General features: G+C 38.6%; 1 protein-coding gene and 1 non-coding gene across 4 annotated transcripts in view; one reads left to right on the forward strand and one right to left on the reverse strand.

The window, feature by feature from the left end:
- Window positions 1-815: 815 nt before the first annotated feature.
- AKAP7 (A-kinase anchoring protein 7) overlaps window positions 816-18221 on the forward strand; it is a 90314-nt gene continuing 72908 nt past the window's right edge. For 2 of the 3 annotated variants that reach the window (XR_004777471.2, XM_035538937.2), the window contains exons 1-5: window positions 816-1052; window positions 3398-3553; window positions 4518-4663; window positions 9114-9250; window positions 14406-14566. Coding sequence is in view for 2 of the 3 variants with exons in the window: in XM_035538937.2 (XP_035394830.1) it covers window positions 896-1052; window positions 3398-3553; window positions 4518-4663; window positions 9114-9250; window positions 14406-14566 (757 nt within the window). In the remaining variant the exon portion in view is untranslated. The remainder of the gene's footprint in view (window positions 1053-3397; window positions 3554-4517; window positions 4664-9113; window positions 9251-14405; window positions 14567-18221) is intronic. The other variant, XM_035538939.2, reaches the window with a different exon arrangement.
- TRNAQ-UUG (transfer RNA glutamine (anticodon UUG)) lies at window positions 17102-17173 on the reverse strand. Its single transcript has one exon. It is a non-coding gene; the product is annotated as a tRNA-Gln (tRNA).

Consider the following 18221-nt stretch of genomic DNA (forward strand, 5'->3'; position numbering starts at 1 on the left):
CTTTATTTAAGCAGGAAAATAGTGTCTTGCATTCCTCGCCTCGGAGAAACAGCCTCTCGTGTACACCCAAGAGGTTGATTCCCAATAGGAGATTGTACAGCCACAGTAGAAGCATTATTGCCAATGGTAAGGGTGGGCCAGAGTGATGTTAGGAGACTGGGTGATTGCATAAAGAATGGATGTTTCAAGGAAGATGATGTTTTTCCCTGGACTGCAGCTAAAAGGATAAAAATTAGTGCTTTGGGTGGTATAAAGTTCCTCTGGTGGTCCCAAGATACAAATGATTATTTTGAGGAGTCTGAGGAGTAGTCAGCTCAGAGCACTCCTGTGGAGTTAGAGGTGTTCTGTTTAGCCGAGAAATTTTGGTAAAATAAGAGTGAAAACAACAAATGGACATAACATATATGAAATGTACATTACATATATGGGATGTACATGACATATATGAGATATACATTACATATATCAGATGTACGTGACAGATACGAGATGTATGTGACATATACGAGATGTATGTAATACATACGAGATGTACACAACAACAAATGTACATCTCGTGTCAGGACACGCTATCTGGATGCCTCCACTGCGTACACGGCAGCTGCACAACAGCCCACCGCAGAGTATAAACTGCAGGAAGACCACAAGGCACAACTCGCTCCCAAAACCCGGGCAGGGAACCCTCGGTCCCCTCCGCACCGCCATGAGGGCCGCCCGCTGGGCGGGACAGCGGCGGGGCGGGGAGCACCGACATGGCGGCCCACCCCCGCCCCTCCCGCCATGCCCCACGCGGGGCTCCGTGCGCGGAGCACGCCGGGGGCTGTAGTTCCGGGGGAGCGCCGGGCCCCGTCCCCCGGCCGTCCCGCAGCGGGGCGCCCCGCCGTCCCCGCCGGGCATGCAGCGGCTGCTGCGCCGCCTGCTCCCCGCGCTGCGCCCCGCGCTGCGCCCCCGCGCCCTCCTGGCCCCGCCGCGGCCCATGGCGCTGCGCCCGGCGGCGGCGGCAGCGGGGGGCGGCGGGTCCCCCCCCGCTGGGTCCCCCTCCCGGGAGCACGGTGAGGAGGCGGCCGGAGGGAGGCGGGGAGGGAGGGGAGGCGGCCGGGCCGGGCTCGGCACCCCCGCACCGTCCCGGGGCTGCGGCCCGTGTAACGGGACCGGGCGGGCTCCAGGGGACGTCCGGGCCTGATCCAGCCGGCCTCGGGCGGGCAGGTGGAAAGTAATAAAACGTGCTTTACGGCTCCCCGCTTGGTGTGCTTCGCTTTACATCTTTTTTTTTTCATGGTTATTTTTTATTTCCTGCTGGAACAGATGGCTCGTGGAGATCAGGAAGCACTTAAAGACAAATATGGGGATAACGTGGATGCCTGCTCGTATATAAACCCCAGGCAATATCATTAAACGTGCAGTTAAAAAGAGTTTATCCTACAATAGCTTGGTGATCGAGGAGCTCCTACTTCTTGGGTTACTTAGGTCTCAGATTACCTGCATTATGTCAGGAATCCTGAAAAGTTTTGTTTTCACCTTGTTTAGTAACTAAGATACAATTTTTGGGCTTTGTTGCTCCTTTCTGCGGTATTTTATGCCAGGAAAGGGGTGGGATGAGGCTTTTTGCCCGGGTCTCAGCGCGTGTTCAGAAGCAGTGCCCCTTCAGATGAGCCGACTGCTTGGAGAAGGGGCCGGCTGACGGCCGGCTGTGCCGCTGCCGTGCCCACCTGCCCCTGTGAGCGGGCAGAAATGTGCAGAGTGGCTCAGGTGGCTTTTTTTTTCAGTGGCTTTTCGTGCAGACATCTGCAATATACACCCCTCAGATTTATGCGAGCCCCGGTCTGCAGCTGATGCTACCATGACAGATCCCTTTTGCTCTCAGCTGGGCACGATTCCGCATTTTCGGGATCTCGCTGATAACTTCTGTGCCCCAGACCGACCTAACTGGTTGCCAGTTTCATGGATTTTTGTTTTGCCCCTCGCTTTGCGATCTCTTTGAAGGAGAAAACATTGTTTTCTGTGTGCTGGTAGATCAACAGCAACAATCTGTTGCGTAAGCTTTAATGTATATGTTAAGTAATAAATTTATTATTGCTTTAGCATCTCTTTGTTGCACATAGTTTTTAGTGTCTACAGGGGGAACAAGCAACCAGTCTAAATAGTTTGCTGCTTTTTAGTTAGCTTCTGGCACAAAGTTAGGTGTCAGATCACAACCACAGAGTGATTTATGCCTCCCTACTTTAGGCTGGAGTGAATTAGCATTGAACCAGCTTGTTCTTTTACTTATAATCCCTAGCATAAAGTGATAAACACACACACAAAAAAAACACTCTATAGGGTGCTAATAGCCCAGGCTGGGTCTGTACCATTGATTTTACACAGATAGTGCAGCTTTGCATGGCACAAGAAAATAATATGCACTTTCACTGCCAAATTTCCCCCTTGGGTCAGATTTGGACTATCTGCACTGGTCACAAGAGGAGCTTTGAAAGTGTGTTGTCCGTAGTAATGAGCTGTCCTGGGATAAACTGCAATTCTGACATAAGGCTTCTGCCACTACAGTAATCCCATTGTGGAGTTGTCCCAGAAGAATATTGCTGGATGTTTGGTTACGTGCACATTTTCTGTTGCTAGAGGAGATTTTGATTTTTTATTTCTTGAGGTATAGCTTAGTACACAGCTATTAGCGTTTACTGATGCAGAAATATGAAGCAAATATAGGGAAATGACTCTGCATAATTAGTACTCTTGGGGAAAAAAAGGCCTTTTTGGAAACTCGTTAGTAGAGTTTGTTCTGTCATTGTGGTATTTTTCTGAGATTCATGTTTATACATGCAAGATGAATTTAGATTTGCATTGATTCCTTCTTAAATGCTATTAGTTTCTAGAACAGGTTGAAATCGTTGCTGTCTATAACATGTTAATACTGTGTGGGAGATGCAGGAATAGAATAATCATCTCATTCTTGCATGATGTAGTCAGCTGAGAATTCTTTGTTTTATCTGGAATTGTAGGATTCCCTTTGTGCTCCTCCATGCCTCATTTTCAGTGTGTTTACACTGCAAGTCATTTGCCAGTGTTTATCTGCATTGAATTTCATATGCCACTGCTGTTATCTAGAGTGAACTTTACATAATATGTAAAGGCTTACTGTTTTATACTTGGCCATAACTGTCCTCTTTGCACGTAATTAATTGCATTTACTTAGAACTGAACAAGAACAAGTTACTAAACATAGAAAGCTAAATTCACTTTTTATGCTATGCCACATCGAGTGTTGAAGTCCTTTTGCTGATATGTTGATAAGGAAATGCTGGTAAATAGAGGAATTTTTAAATTGTATATTGCTTGTGTATAATGCCACTTGGCTGTTTATATTGAAAACTCAGACCCAGTGTCTTAAAATATATTACAGATGGGCTGGAAAATGTACAGCAAAAGAAGAAAATCTTTGCCGAGATTAAAAAAACGACAAAACAGAGAAAAAAGCCATGTCCATCTGCTGACTCAGTAGACTCTCTGATGGCAGAAATGCCATTTGCCAACACGGATATTGAAGATGAATTTGCTAGTAAGTAAATTTAAACAGAGTGTTTGTGGTTCTTGGTTCTGCCTGTTGGAGTGCACAGGTGGGCTGTGTGCGTGGGGTGGTGGAGCTCCTGTAAGCAGTATCAAGTCTGGTGTATCCGTTGTTAGTAGGCAGTCCTGCTGGTACATGAGTGTATTAAAAATTTACTATTTTATGATCCGTTGCAAGAACGAGTTGCAGAATAAAGACATCTTGTATGTCTATTTGCATTACTGCATGCAAACTTTTCAGTTGATGGCTTGCAGCCGATGGTTGGAAGAGCTGTCTTCCGACATGTGTGTTACCAGCATGTAGCTATAAATTAGTGCACCTGACGTTGGACAGTGGATGACTGCATTCTGGTCAGCTTATGGATGTGTATCACTCCACGTGGTGGGAGAGGGTCTGCAAAGTCTTGAGGAAATAAGCTGGGAGGAAAGTAATTTATGGTACAGAGAAGAACTGAGCGCATGCACTTTTCTTTCTGTGGGAAGGAGTCTTTGGGAAAGGAGACAGACAGTAGGTCTTGTTTGGATTAAATCTTCTTCTGGGCTGGGTTTGTTCCGTGAACTATAGGTTGGCCAGTCATAGTCTATTGCAACCTTTTCCTTTAATGATCCTGTGTATGATCTTGTTTTGAAGTCACGTCCATTTTCATGTGTGGATAGTTGCAGGCCAAGTCCACTGCAGAGAGTTGACAAAATGAAACATGGGAGTAGCTTGGAAGCTGTGTTAGCAGTTTATGAGCCCTGCTTGGAGGTAGACGCTTTTATTTCAAGTATGGTACTCCACCTGCGTGACTGTTAATTCAGGTTGGAGTAGGATCCCAATCAGACAGTTCAGTGCATGGGTAGATCAGATGCTTCAGTCAGTTGACTGTAGGCAGCTCCTGTAGGCATGATATTATGTGTATCTTTGTTCTGATTTGTCCATATGATGATTTTTTTTATTCTTTTTTTCTTTTCAGTGCATGCAACCTCTGAAGTAAATACAGAAAAGAAAAGAAAGAGGACTACTGGAAGGGAAATTCCAGAAGGCAGTGAGAGAAAGAAGAAAAAGAAAAAACAGTATCAGCCAAATTATTTCATTTCTATTCCAATTACTAATCCAGAGGTGATGTTCTTTATGATTGTAATTTGGTATAACCAGAATTACTTCAACAGCTATATGTGTTTGTAAGAAGAGAGGTTTATATTTATCTTTTTGTTCAGTTTTATGGATTTCATACTGTTTTGATTGAGGCTGGCTTAGATTTCCCCTCTGCGCTTTTCCAGTATTGTGTATTTTGTCATTCATTTAGAATAAGGAAGAGAGACATTTCATTTAATAGGAAAAACTCTGCATTATTTTTAGCTCTGCTTATAGGTAGGAATCTAAATTTGGATCTGTTGTTGTTTTAACTAGGCATTTTGCAGTTTAAAAGGTTTCCAGTAAAATAAATCATCTTATTTAAAATTCAAACAAGCTGTTGTTTTAGTGACAAGCTGTTTAAATGGATTCAAGAAGCGCAGTGGACTTTTCAAGAACACGTATTTTCCTATTGTTGGCATATGTTGTCTCATTTAACCTAACAGTGAACAAAGATGATGTTTTTATGTGCTGTGGGATGTGTCTGATACAGCTTTGGCATCTTTTGTGTCTTCAGCAAGGAAAGTAGGCATGTTATGTTTAAAAAGTTAAAAACAACAGTTTACCACCATTTCCAAATTTAGATTTATATTTTAATATCAGAAGCTATCTCTTTCAGGTGATTTTTAACTCATTCTACATCTGTACTGTTTTCAGAGAAAGTCAAAGATTGAGAGAATCTGAAATGAAAATGATGTAATCTAGATTTGAAAGTTACGATGCAGTCTTTGATGCTTCAAAAACATTGTGTGAAGAAGAGATTGCAGAGGCTGTCTTCTTCCTCTTCAGAATAGATCTCAGATAGCCTGACACAAATATTTTTAATGCCATCTCGGTCTGAAATGGCTTTTCTTCCTGCCTCTTCCATGATTTAACAGCAACAGTTAATGTAAGGGTTATATAATCTGATCATTGAGAATTGCTTCTCACAATTGTTATGTTGAATTGCTGGCCGAGTAGAAAAAAATCTTAACTAGACGTTCATTTTTATATGCCCTGTATTATTTACAAAGGTAAAGGAACAACTCTAAATCTCAGAGCATTTGGGAATTCCAAGACTTTGCTAAAAAGTTTTGTTTATACTTGCCTCAGATGTAGAGTTGTTATGAAAGTAGAAAATACACGTTGGAATTTGTATAGGCAACATTAGCCAAAATGTAGACTTAAGACACCTGGCTTCTTGATAGCCAGAGGGGATCTGGTAATTACTAGTAGCATTTCATTTAGTAAGGAGAGGTCTTTCCTTTGTGAGGATCTAATTTTATTTCAGTGAAGTGTTTTAGGCATTACTACTCTTCCTTCATATTTTATATATGCTTTTAAGCTTTACACAATCATTTTGTAGTAAGGAATATTCCTGGAACATTTAATGAACTGTTCCTGCTGGAAATTAAACATTTTCCTTGCTTTCATTTTAATAATGTTTCAAATCTTCAAAAGTAAAATGAGGTATTCCATTAATTTGGGATTTATATTTAACATTTTATTGGTTCTGTAAGAATAATTAAATGTTATCACTTGGTAAGTTAGTCTTTCGGATTCTTCCAGTCTTGATTATAATTTCAATTAATCTGTTAAATCTTTAAAGCTCACAGTATTCACTTCCCAGTAGCGATCTTGCAGTAAGCAGAACCAGTATTTTATTACTCTTCGGAATAACATATCCCAGGGAATGGGAGAGGTTACCTTGAAATCACTATTTCAGTCCTTATTTGGGGAGACTTTTTAAAAATAATCTGAGAGGAGAACGATTGAGTATGATCTGCCCTCAGACGTTGCTTTTTGGAAATGAAAGTTAGGAAATCTCAGGTTAAATGAAGTTGTTGTCAGCATGACAGCAGTTGAAATGTAACATAAAATTTCGTAAGATAATGTAAATAGCAAGTTAAAGCAATTTAAAGTTCTCATTCGTGCATGGGCTATAACTAGGTATTAGAAAGATTCAGGAAGAGTCCTAGCTAGCTTGATTAAAATTCAGTGCTCTCAGCTGTTAAATGCACCTTGGATTTATCGAAGAGAACAGAATCAGTCTGAAGTCATGACAGCACAGCTAAGCTCTAGCTGTTGTATTACATTTTGATCACATAAGTTCTGGGAAAACACACTAAAAATAAATTCCTGAATTCACAAAAATGGATTTGAAAAGCTCTTTTTTCCCTTCTCTCTGTACAATCTCAACGTGGATCATATAGAATATAGTTGCTCCAGCCAGAGAACACGATCAGTCGTCTTTCTATTTTGCTGTTACCAAGAAGGCAGCTCATTTTATACTTCTCTGCTGGGTTCAACAACAGCTTGTCTCTGGACCTGCTAACTGTCCATCTTTGGAATTAATCTTCTTCCAAAGGTGCATTATTCATTAGGTTTTAGCTTGTCAGAGGTCCTAATTTCCTACGGTGTTTTGTGGAATTGTTGGTGAAATTAGAGCCTTGAAAGAAAGTGCTTGTGTTACAGGCTGCAGTGTGAGTATGGCAATTACCTGTTCTTTGAGATCTGACAGATGATGAATAAATACATGCATATTTTTTAGGCAGTCAACCCCCGATAACTGAAAATCAGCCACAGCATGTGTTCTTTCTTGCCCGAGCTAGAACTGAGCTATAGGAGGGACCTGGGGGTGGTGCAGGGAGTTTAGGAAATGAGTAGGAAGAGATTTGGAAGTACTACTGAAGGAAATTATGGGTGAGGGAAAGCGGAGTGTTGGCTGAATAACTGAACGCTGAGTAATACTGATCTTTTTCTGAGCTAGGATATGGTTTTATCACTGTGATAACACAGTTCCAAACCTGTTTAATGTATACACACCCTTCAGAATACTTACACATATATATTTTTTTTCCTTTGCCAGCTCTCAGGTACAAATTAAATTTAGAAATAGTAGTCAAAAATAGTTGAAAATGGAATGAAACTGCAATTGTTATGATAGAGCATTTCATTTTTTTTTCTTTACCTGGGTAATTGCATTTGCTTTAGTTTATAAACTTAAATAATTATGCAGTCAATACACTGTAGCTATCAGGGATTGTGTTTACCAGTTTCTTGTGTAAACATGGGTTACATTTCTCCTGCATCTTAGACTACAATAGAAGCGTCATGTATCTATGATAATTTCTGACTATGAAGGAAATGGTCTTATTACAACAAGAGTTATAATCAGAATGCTGGTGCAATTTTCTTCATGTGTCTCGTACTACAAAGACACGTCTGATTTTGTAGATGCCATACTACTTTTTTTCTGGCAAGTGGCTTTTCTTTTCTCCTTCCCATCCTTCCTGGAGTTGGTCCTCTTCAGCTATAACTTGTTTTTATTTATATGGTGCTTTACCTTAAATAAATAAAGTGCTACTAGATATATTAGGTAAAACTCCTGCATGGCAAAACTCATCATAAGAACGTGGGTCACAGAAGTGCTGACCGCTCTCATTATAGTATACTTTTCCAGGGAATTTGTGTGTTAATTATCATTAGCAGAGTAACTCAATTATAGCTTTTTTTTTAGCCTAACAGCTACTTGTGCTTGTTATAAAAATTAATATATATAGTATATTCGTTAAGCATTTACCAATGAGTTTCAAATAAAAATCAGATTCAAGTTTTCTACATGCTTCTTTTAGACTATATACCCCAAAGCTGATTTGACTGTAATATCTTTGCTTACCATCGTTTAGAAATAACTCATTTTGTCATGTGGTCAAGGTTATTGGATTTGATGTAATTTCCACTAATATATTCGAGCATTCATGGATGTTTTTTAAAACTACTATAATACAAGTATCATAACTGCAAGCACAGTAAGCAATTTGGATACAATTTATAAAGCGTGTATAGCTATACAAATAATTTTAATTGAAGAAAAATGTGAACCAAACACTTTTAAAGAAAAAGACTGGTGGTGTTAGAACTGTATAGGTGTTACGGAGATTCATTAAAATGTTTGAAGAGAGTATATAAATTATACAATCTTTTGGACAGTATGATCAGAATTGTAGATCTCCACATATAACTTACTATTTGCCTCTTTCATATGTGCCTGATACTGCAAAGACCTCTTTACCTTCTCAGACACTTGTCTGCCCATAGCAGTATACATGTTTAGCAGACAGTAGAGAAGCTCCCTAAAGAAGCCTCTGATCTGGACTACTGGCAGTGTAGAATTGGATGATTTTAATCTGTTCCGGGAATTTGTCATTTTACGGAACCTAACTCCTGTTAAGATGTGATGGGAAATGTCCTGCTATTTGTTAATCCCTGCATTTGTGCCCACTATGAGTTTACTCAGGCCAATTAGCACAGCTTTATCAGAGGATAAAACTTCCTTCTGCTAGGATGGTTTCTACATAAACATTTGACTTCAGTTTGTGCACTTTCTTGTTCGCTCGCATTACGGGATGCAGTAATTGCTAACTGCTGTTTCTGTGCCTGTCTGTCTTTCCAGATTACTGATGGTATTCAGGCCGTCCAAGATGCAATAATACAAAAGGATCATAGGCTTTCCAAAGCAATGGTTCGCTGCGGCTCGTTGCATGTCACCATGTTGGTGATGCATTTATCCGGTGAAGAAGAAATTGGCATGTAGGTATTTTGGTGTTAAATATATAAAAGTAATTTTGTTGGAGGAGTTCGTAAAAAGACTAGGAGGGGTAACTGATGCTTGTTTTTTGTCATCCCTAAATTACTAGAGCTACTGAACATTTAATTCATGTTGTTCTTAAGCTGCTAATCTTAATATCAGCTATTTTCCTAATTTGTGGTATGTCATAAGCTCTGCACAAAGTACTCTTTTTGTTTCCTTACATTTTTCATAACTGTGTGCTGAACTTGCATGCACAAATCTCATGTTTGCTAAAGTAGTTATTTCAAAACAATGTTTTGTTGTAGGGGACGTTGAACAGATCAACAGAGGAGCTTTCAGAATTTCGTAGCTCAGCAGATATTATAGGCCAAATTAGTAACTGTCACTGAAAGACCTCAATGAAATAAGCCTTAGCTGCAAGGTAATGCCTCATGCAGTTAGTTTTTAATGCCTCTAAATGAATTTGTTATACTCAAAATTTAAGTACATTAAAAGAGAGGTGTTCATTAGACCTTATCAAAAGTACAATTTTTATATTGCTTCAGTGAAATAGCTGAGTTTTTGCTCATAGAGAAGTCCTAACAGTCATGGAAAGGGCTATGTGTTATGTGATGTTATCATGTATAAGTGTCGAATGTGACTATTTGCTTTATAAAAAATGCAGTTCTTTGATGGCTTTTACTGTTTATCACATGCTGTATAGCTCTCCGACAAGCCTACGTTAAAGTACAAGTTCCATGGTTAACATGAAGAAATTCAGACTTTTAAGTCTATGCGGCTATAATTTATGAATGTTTAGAATAATAGTTTGTGTGTCTAGCTGTACGTTTGACTTGAAAACATACTTCATGTTTCATAGTCCTGCTTCACACAGACTTTCCTGGCAGTTTCTATTGCGATGTGGTGCCCAGTGGTTTGCGTTATGTGATGTCTGTATGTGTACATGGTAATTGCAGGATTGAGATCACAAACACTTGGGTACCTGTAACGTGTTAATTAAAATGCTGATAAATGGCCTGCTGGCATTATACCGACATCTGGGAATCCTCCATTGCTTATGTATCAATTTTGAAGGGAATTGGTAATGAATCAAAAGTCCTTATATTGTAGCTTTGTGAAAGAAAAGCATTACTTTTACATCTCCCCAAGAGGAGTTCTTTCAGGGGGCTTCCGTCATCTATATATCATAGTGGTTTTCTCTGCAGTATTAGAAGACATGCAGTCCGTATACTGAATTACCTAGATTAAATAATGAACAAGTACAGTGAGACATTGCTTGGGTTATGGTCACACAGTTACAAAATAATGTGTATAATAAGTGTGTGCATTGAATCATTTTTCCCCCCGAAGGTTTTGCTGTTAAAGTACAGGTTGCTCATAGGAAAGCCAGAATCCAAGGTGGAATGTGAAAACAATTAGTAGAAGTTATTTTGGCTGAAAGCATTTATCACACCTAAAAATAATGAGATATCAATGTATCTAAATCAATTGCCCTGCTTGTTTTTTCACACGTTTCCTTGAATGTTGTAATATTGAATCATTGAGGCAGCTGTGCTCTCGCCTCTTTTGTGAGGTTACAAATCTGTTGGCTTCTTCCTCCAACACTGCTCTGAAGGGAGAGACACAGACAGCCAGGAGCAGGGAATCGAAAGGAGAGCAAAGGATTCTAGATTTGCTGGGCTCCCTCTCCTCTTCACATTACTTTTGTCTCCTGGAGTCAGCACACAAGCTTCCTCCTTCTCTGGTTGATGAGTGAACTTTGGTAGCACCTGAAAATCGGAGAGAACAATCACCAACTGTGTGAGCACTTTTTTTTTTTTTAAGGGTTTTAAGTATGAACTTTTGAAAAAGGGAGTGTGAGAGGATACCTCAAAGGCAAGTATGCCTCCTCATGACTGGAGTCGTGAATTGTGTATCAAAATGAATATTGGCAAGTTCAGTATTGGCTACATCCTTTGCAGCTCTCTCTGTCCAGCTGCCACTTGGGCACTTACTTATGGAGTTCTTCTCTGCCTCTCCCAGCAGAACTCCACAGTCCAGGCATGCAGGAGCTGTCCTCTAGTCAGCAGCAGCTTCCCCGGGGATTCACCCCTTTCCTGGCCAGGTGCCTACTACAGGTATCTAGCTCAGCTATCCTCAGGTTGCATTTCTATTATATGGAATTCTTACTTTTCTCGTAACTGATGTTTTCTGCTTAATATTGTGAGAACTTGAAGAGTTAAAACTTGAATTTTCCTTTCCTTGCATCACCAATTTTTGATACCACATTAATGGAATTAAATCAAGATCCAGACTGGCAAAAGAACCTGTGTGTAATGTCAGGTGACAGTAATTCCCCAAACAAAGGGCAGCTAGTCAACTAGGCTTCTAAGAGTTCACAGATCCAAAAGTTTGGATGCGTTAAGTTACGTAGATATCTACAGTTTTTATACTGTATATGTACAATAGTGCTTCTGTCTGTATAGAAATGAAATGTGTTGAATGCTATTTGAAGTCCAAACGCATGATAAGAATGTTCTAAACATAATATTCAGTTCAGCACAAAGCTCTTTGTATGGTGTTTTAGTACATACAGCTTTTGCCTTGGAAATAGAAGATCTGCATTTTAGGTTTCTCCTTCTAGGGGAATCCAGACCTGCAATTTGCATGGGAATTTTCTAACTCAAGGGCTGTAGTCTAGCGTTCGTCAGCACACGTTACATCTGTTTTTACAAGACTGCATGAAATTCAAGAATGTGAGGTTTAAAATAACATAAAGAAAACAAGCAAAAAAGAGTCATGACAGCACACCCTTCAAGCAGAGCAGTTGTAGTCCATGCTAACTGCATGTCTTTTATCCATTTACTTTAATGTCAAATGCATTCGTAGCATACTTGGGATCTGGTATTAGAAATTAGGATACCAGCCTTCGCAGTAAGTGCCTTCATTAACAGACTACAGCGTTAAGTTCCTTTTGCTTGTTACTTGTCAAAGACTGTGAATCTAACCTTTTTATTATAAATATGAAAGCTATTGAATTCTAAAGTAACAGTTCAGAAATTTCTGAGAAGAAGCTACACCAAACAAATGCTATAATGTTTACATTAGAACAATATGGAAAACAAGAAGCACTGCTTCTGTGACCCTTGTTTGTATACACTTAGAATATACTGCCTTTTCAAATTTTTTTTCCTTTTCTAGTTTGAAGCAAAATGCATGTAAGCTCTTTTGTTATGTTTGTGGGGTAGTTGCACTGAGTGTAATTACTGTTTGGCATTGTAAGTACTATTTGGTATGGAATAAGAAGAAAATACCACTGTTGTGTTCATTGCTGTTGAATTCAGCGGAAACGTTTGTCCTTTGTGCTTTATTCTTACAAAGCTATTGTCAGTTGTTATAAAACGATTGATGGAAAAAGAAAAATACGAAATATTCTCAATAGAGTTGACAACAATTTTTTAAAAAATAATTTAGTGTATTTAAAGATTATTAAAAAAAAAAAAAGTAGAGCTAAATCTTCAGTGACAACAGTGCTAAACTGAAAACACACTGCTCTGTCTGAGTTGACCTTTCATAAACCTCACCAACTGGAGTTGGGCTGGTCAGTGAGTTCTGCAGCACACCCTACAGTATCAGTTAGGGACCAGAGCTTTCTATGGCTGTCTGTGTACCAGTTCTCAGATGTAAAAAATCCAGAGAGGGGTATTAGGGCACAATTCACTACTTAAAAACCCACTGAAGTTTTTGATACTGTTTATTTGTAATATCTGTACTTATTTTGGAATGATTTTCAGGTTCATGTCAGTAAATAAATACAGAAATAATAATCTGTGAAATAATCGTGACAGGTATAATCAGTATTAGATGGTGTTTTTGAAAAGTCTTGAAGTATAGCAGACATGGAAGGCACTCAGAACAACCTTGTCTTAAGGTGATGAAGGTGGCAGAGATAATGCTCAAAAAGAAATATCTTTGCCAAGGAACAAGTAATAGCATTGTTGCTTAAAGTGATGATACAGGAGCTAAAATACTTCCACTTTGTAGATTAAAGTCATAAGAAAAAACACAGGAGAACAATATCAATCAAAGATTTTTTGTCATGTACTCAACATGCTTTCTTAACCTGGTCTTGATTTCAATTAACTGCATGGTTCTCATCAACACTCTGTCTTGTTAAACATAATGGAAAAGTGAGTAGAGTTGTTTGTATATGTACAGGATTAAAAAATAGATATACTTCAGAAATCATGATGATGGCTTTCATCCAGTTACTGTAGAAAGAGTAAAATAAACCCTCGAGAGTTTTTAATCTGTTACTGCCATCTAGCGTTGATAAAGTCAACATTGGTTTAGTGAAAAGTTTAAATTTAGTTTCACTGAGTAGAACTGAAAACTTGGAGCATGCGAGAGGTTTTTAGAAGACACTAAGAATATATATATTTTTTCCTCATGAATCATTTCAAAACAAGTACATGTACTTAATAGGGCTAATTAAAATGATTATTAAAAGGTTACCAGGTTTGCTACAGTTTAAGTTACATGTAGATTACGTGTGCTTGCTACTCCTCTCTTAAAGAAAGTAAGCATTAATTTAGATGGTACCTCTTTTCCTGATAGCTCTCAATGAGCTTAATAGTAATTTCCATCTAATTCCATCTAATTTTATCATTATACATATATTACATATAAAATGTCACTAACCTCTGTTTACAGTATTAAGTAATATTCTGTAGTAGGTTTGAATGAAGTAGAGTCTTAGAGTGTCCCACTGAGATGTCAGGAGATGAACAAAAGTAGGCTACTTTCAGAATGGAAAACCAAATGCTTCTGAATTAGCATCTTACTAAAATGGTATGCGCAGAGTAATAGAAATATTGTCATCTTATTACCTAGTCACCTTGAGAATTGAGAGAAATTCTTTCAAGGAATTGTGCCTGCTGCTAAGTCTGCTGTGTAGTTTCCATGATTTTACAACGGGGCGTATGAACCAGTTTCCCATTATAAAATGATGAGAGTAGTACTGACTGCATTGATAGGAAGTAGTGCAAAAGTACCCGAGTAGCTAATAAACTAATACTAGTAAAGCTTTCTGAGACTTTTGTATGGAAGGATTAATAGAAATGTAAACATTAATATATTTGACTTTCACACAGATATTTTCTTTCTTCTTGACAGAGCAGTTGATGCTCTTTCAGACAGCAAGGATTTTGTAGAAGATCTCCTAAAAGGAAAAACAGTGGACTTGTCTTTTCAAGGAATTGATCATTTCAAAAATGAAGTTGGATTTGTGAAGTTGACAGAAAATGATCATACAGCTACACTTACAGAAATAGCAGGTAAAAAAGTTATTTCTTACACATTGTGAAAACAGGCTGAGAGAGTTGGCGTTGCTCAGCCTAGAGAAGAAAAGGCCCAGGGGAGACATTACAGCGGCCTTCCAGTGCCTAAAGGGGGCCTACAGGAAAGATCGGGAGGGACTCTTTGTCAGGGGGTGTAATGATAGGACAAGGAGTAATGGCTTTAAACTAAAAAAGGGTAGATTTAGATTAGATATTAGGACGAAATCCTTTACTCTGAGGGTGGTAGGAAGTGTGAGAACAGGCTGCCCGGAGAAGCTGTGGATGCCCCATCCCTGGAAGTGCTCAAGGGCAGGCTGGATGAGGCTTTGGGCAACCTGGTCTGGTGGGAGGTGTCCCTGCCCATGGCAGGGGGGTTGGAACTGGGTGGTCTTTAAGGTCCCTTCCAGCCCAAACCATTCTGTGATTCTGTGATATATGTGCACCTGCACGTGCACTGACTCTCAGTTCTGTCTTAGCAGTGGAGCTAAGGCTGCTTCATTTGCCAGTCAGGTAAAATGCATCCAAAATATAGTTCTCAAGTCAGTAGGAATATATAAATTAAAAGGCATATAAATATCAGCTGAGTAACTGTAGACAGTATGTAGATCAAACCAAGGTACAGTGGAGTTTTATCTGTGTACAAGACTGTACTTAAATTATGTTGTTTACAGATATTAAAGGAAAATTATCAGTAAACAGTACTGTCTGTAATTCACCAGTGTCCTTTAAAACTATCCCAGCAATTCCAGCTATTCTTTGAAAAGACTCTTTAAAAGAGTTTTTCAGTATTGATGAATCATCTTTTGTGTTCTGTGGAATGTGAGGTCACACCATTTTTTAATAGTGCAATAACCCATATCAGGCATTTTGCAGAACAGCAAAAACTACTGTTGTCACGCTACATCTTGTGCAGTCCAGTACAGAGAAAAAACGGAGAAAGTCTTCATTAATACAGTACTTTATCTAGCAGTTCTTTAGGTTAATTTTTGAAGTGCATTTCCAAAATGTTTAGTATTTTTTAACTTACATTTTGAAGAGAGGTTGAAGAGAAGAGTGTGAGAGAGCTTTCCAGCTTACCAAATTGCTTATGTTATGATTAGGTGATGCCTTCTTATTTTAAGCAGTGTTTGATAATATTAATTATGGTAGGAATTGAGCAGTACTTACAGTTCCAGAGAGGCTTTGGTTGTCAAATAATACCATAGTTATTTTAGGGATTTGATGTACCAAGTATTTTTTCAGTCATTTGGAAGATACGCTTCCTCATCCTTGTCTTTGAGTTTGTCTTTAGATTTCTTTTAAAGGTGACAGAATACTGTGTGTACGCTGTTTTGTGAACAGTGAGAGTTCATGCATAAGCTGAGTTCCCTTTCAGTACCTCTTAAGAAAGGAGATGAATGGTTTCTGTTAGTCACTGACTTTTGATTTTAAGGATTTATAGTAAATTATTAAGAACTCTAAAACAACTGAAGTTGCTAGACTCAGGCAGCCAAACATCTTTTGGCTTCAGGAAATAAAGAAGTTTTTATAAGTGATTTACTATACATTTTAGACCAGTTAGACAGATTTTTATCAGAATACTTGGTAAAAGATGAGGTCAGATTTCAACTTTTGTTTTATGTTTGAAGGTCCTTCCCAGTGGATGAACTCATGGTACAAATTCAGCAAACAAGCAAACCTATGTTTTCTAAAGTATAACTACGGGTACTCATTGGTGAACTTTCTTTGCTTATATTAGAACTACAGCTGTGTATTACTGTTTTCATTAAACATTGCTCTTTAGTAAAAACGTTTATTATTTTAGTGCTTACTTTTGCCAACTGAATGGAGTGTTTCTTGCCTTAGGACTGTCTTTTAGTTTGTAGACTTATACAATGACATTTGTTTCATCCAGATTTGATTCTGAAACAGGGTAGGGAGCTGAACATTACCAGAAGAAAATGGTAAAATGGCCAAAAGTGTTAAATGGATATGACTTAGCATATTCTTTCCTGACATTTCTTTACTGGCTGTCAGAACTGTAACTTCTCAATTGCTGCTGATTTCAAAATATCTTTTGTTGCTTTCTTGGAAGTGCTGGTATTATTTCATAACAGGTAGCCTATATTTTGTGAAAGCAAATTCAGCTATATGTTGATACTTAAGCCAGGAAAAAGTTTTCAGGTTTATAATCACTGGATATCAAATATTATACAAGTTTTTCAAAAGTTAGCTTAGTTGCATGTTAAGTTATTGGAAAAACGGAGGAGGAAAATAAACGCACTAAATGTTTTCAGTCTGTCTTCATTAAGACTGAATTGGAAAGACTTTAATATAAGTAACCTGGTTAAATAGATAAATTGTTAATACACATATATCACAGAATCATCCAGGTTGGAAGAGACCTCCAAGATCATCTAGGCCAACCTTCGACCTAACGCCGACAAGTCCTCCACTAAACCATAACACTAAGCTCTAAATCTGAACATCTTCTAAAGACTTCCAGGGGTGGTGACTGAACCACTTCCCGGGGCTAAAGGGAAACATCCCCACAGGTTCTGCTGAGGCTTGAACTCAGATCACTGGATTCAAAGTCCAGAGTGCTGCCCATTACACCACAGAACCAATTCTGTGGCCAAGAGTAATTTTGATCCTGTAGCTCACAAGACTGTAACCACTGTTTATCATTTACTACTGCGTAGCCTGGCAAGGATAAGCAATTTAATTGATAAGTGAAGGCACCCCACACAGAGGACTTCGCAGGAAAGGGCTTGTTCCTTCAAGGTAGTGTGATTTAAAATAGTAAATAATATTAAACGAATCTCTGTGAACTCTTCAAAACTGATGAGGCAAATGGGAGTCATTAGGGTCCCCTCATCTCCCAAATGTATCACATATATAGTTCCTTTAGCATAATTATGCACTTACAGGGCTAATTACAGCACATTTACTTTGCAAGCAGTTTTTACAGAGTGTTAGCGGACAGTCCTCTAGTGGCCAAAACTCCTACTATGGGTAGTGTATTTTGGAAAAGATGGAATTATAACAGTGTTGATCTGAATGTTTTTAAAATCCTGCAAAATTTAAATAACGATGTATACATTTTTTCCAATCACATCCACAAATTAGGAAAAAAGTAAAAATGTCATCGGAAATTAGGATTTTCTTGTGGTCAGTGGAGGGTAGATGTATAATAAAAATGGTATTTTTCAATTTTTCATCTCCAATAGTAACCACCTCCTTTGTGTATAAATGAGAACTAGGTATGATAAGAAGGGAAATGCATTGTAATCATCCTTCCTCTGCCTCTATGAATGAAATGAAATCAGATGTTATGGGTAGAGTGCAGGGAATTTTAGGCTGGCAGACTGTGATTGTCTAAAATATTATCCCTATTACTATGGGGAATCAGAGAGCAAGATAGAAAGGTGCAGTAGAAACTGAATGAGAAGTCTGTGTCTTGCTACACACAGAATTTTCCTGAACTGGGAAAAGGGCGATCCTGGTTTGCAGGTTCTTCGTCTGTTATATTTCATGGTTGAGTTTTATAACACTTACACAATATAGTAGAATTACTTACTGTCAGAAAAGAACTTCTTGAACTTTTCCTAACGTTTACAGCAAACAGCAATTTGTATTGACGTTGTTGTAACAAAACAATAGGCTTGAATAT

The sequence above is a fragment of the Cygnus atratus genome, chromosome 3 (genome assembly GCF_013377495.2).
Source record: "Cygnus atratus isolate AKBS03 ecotype Queensland, Australia chromosome 3, CAtr_DNAZoo_HiC_assembly, whole genome shotgun sequence".
Classification (NCBI taxonomy): Eukaryota; Metazoa; Chordata; class Aves; order Anseriformes; family Anatidae; genus Cygnus; species Cygnus atratus.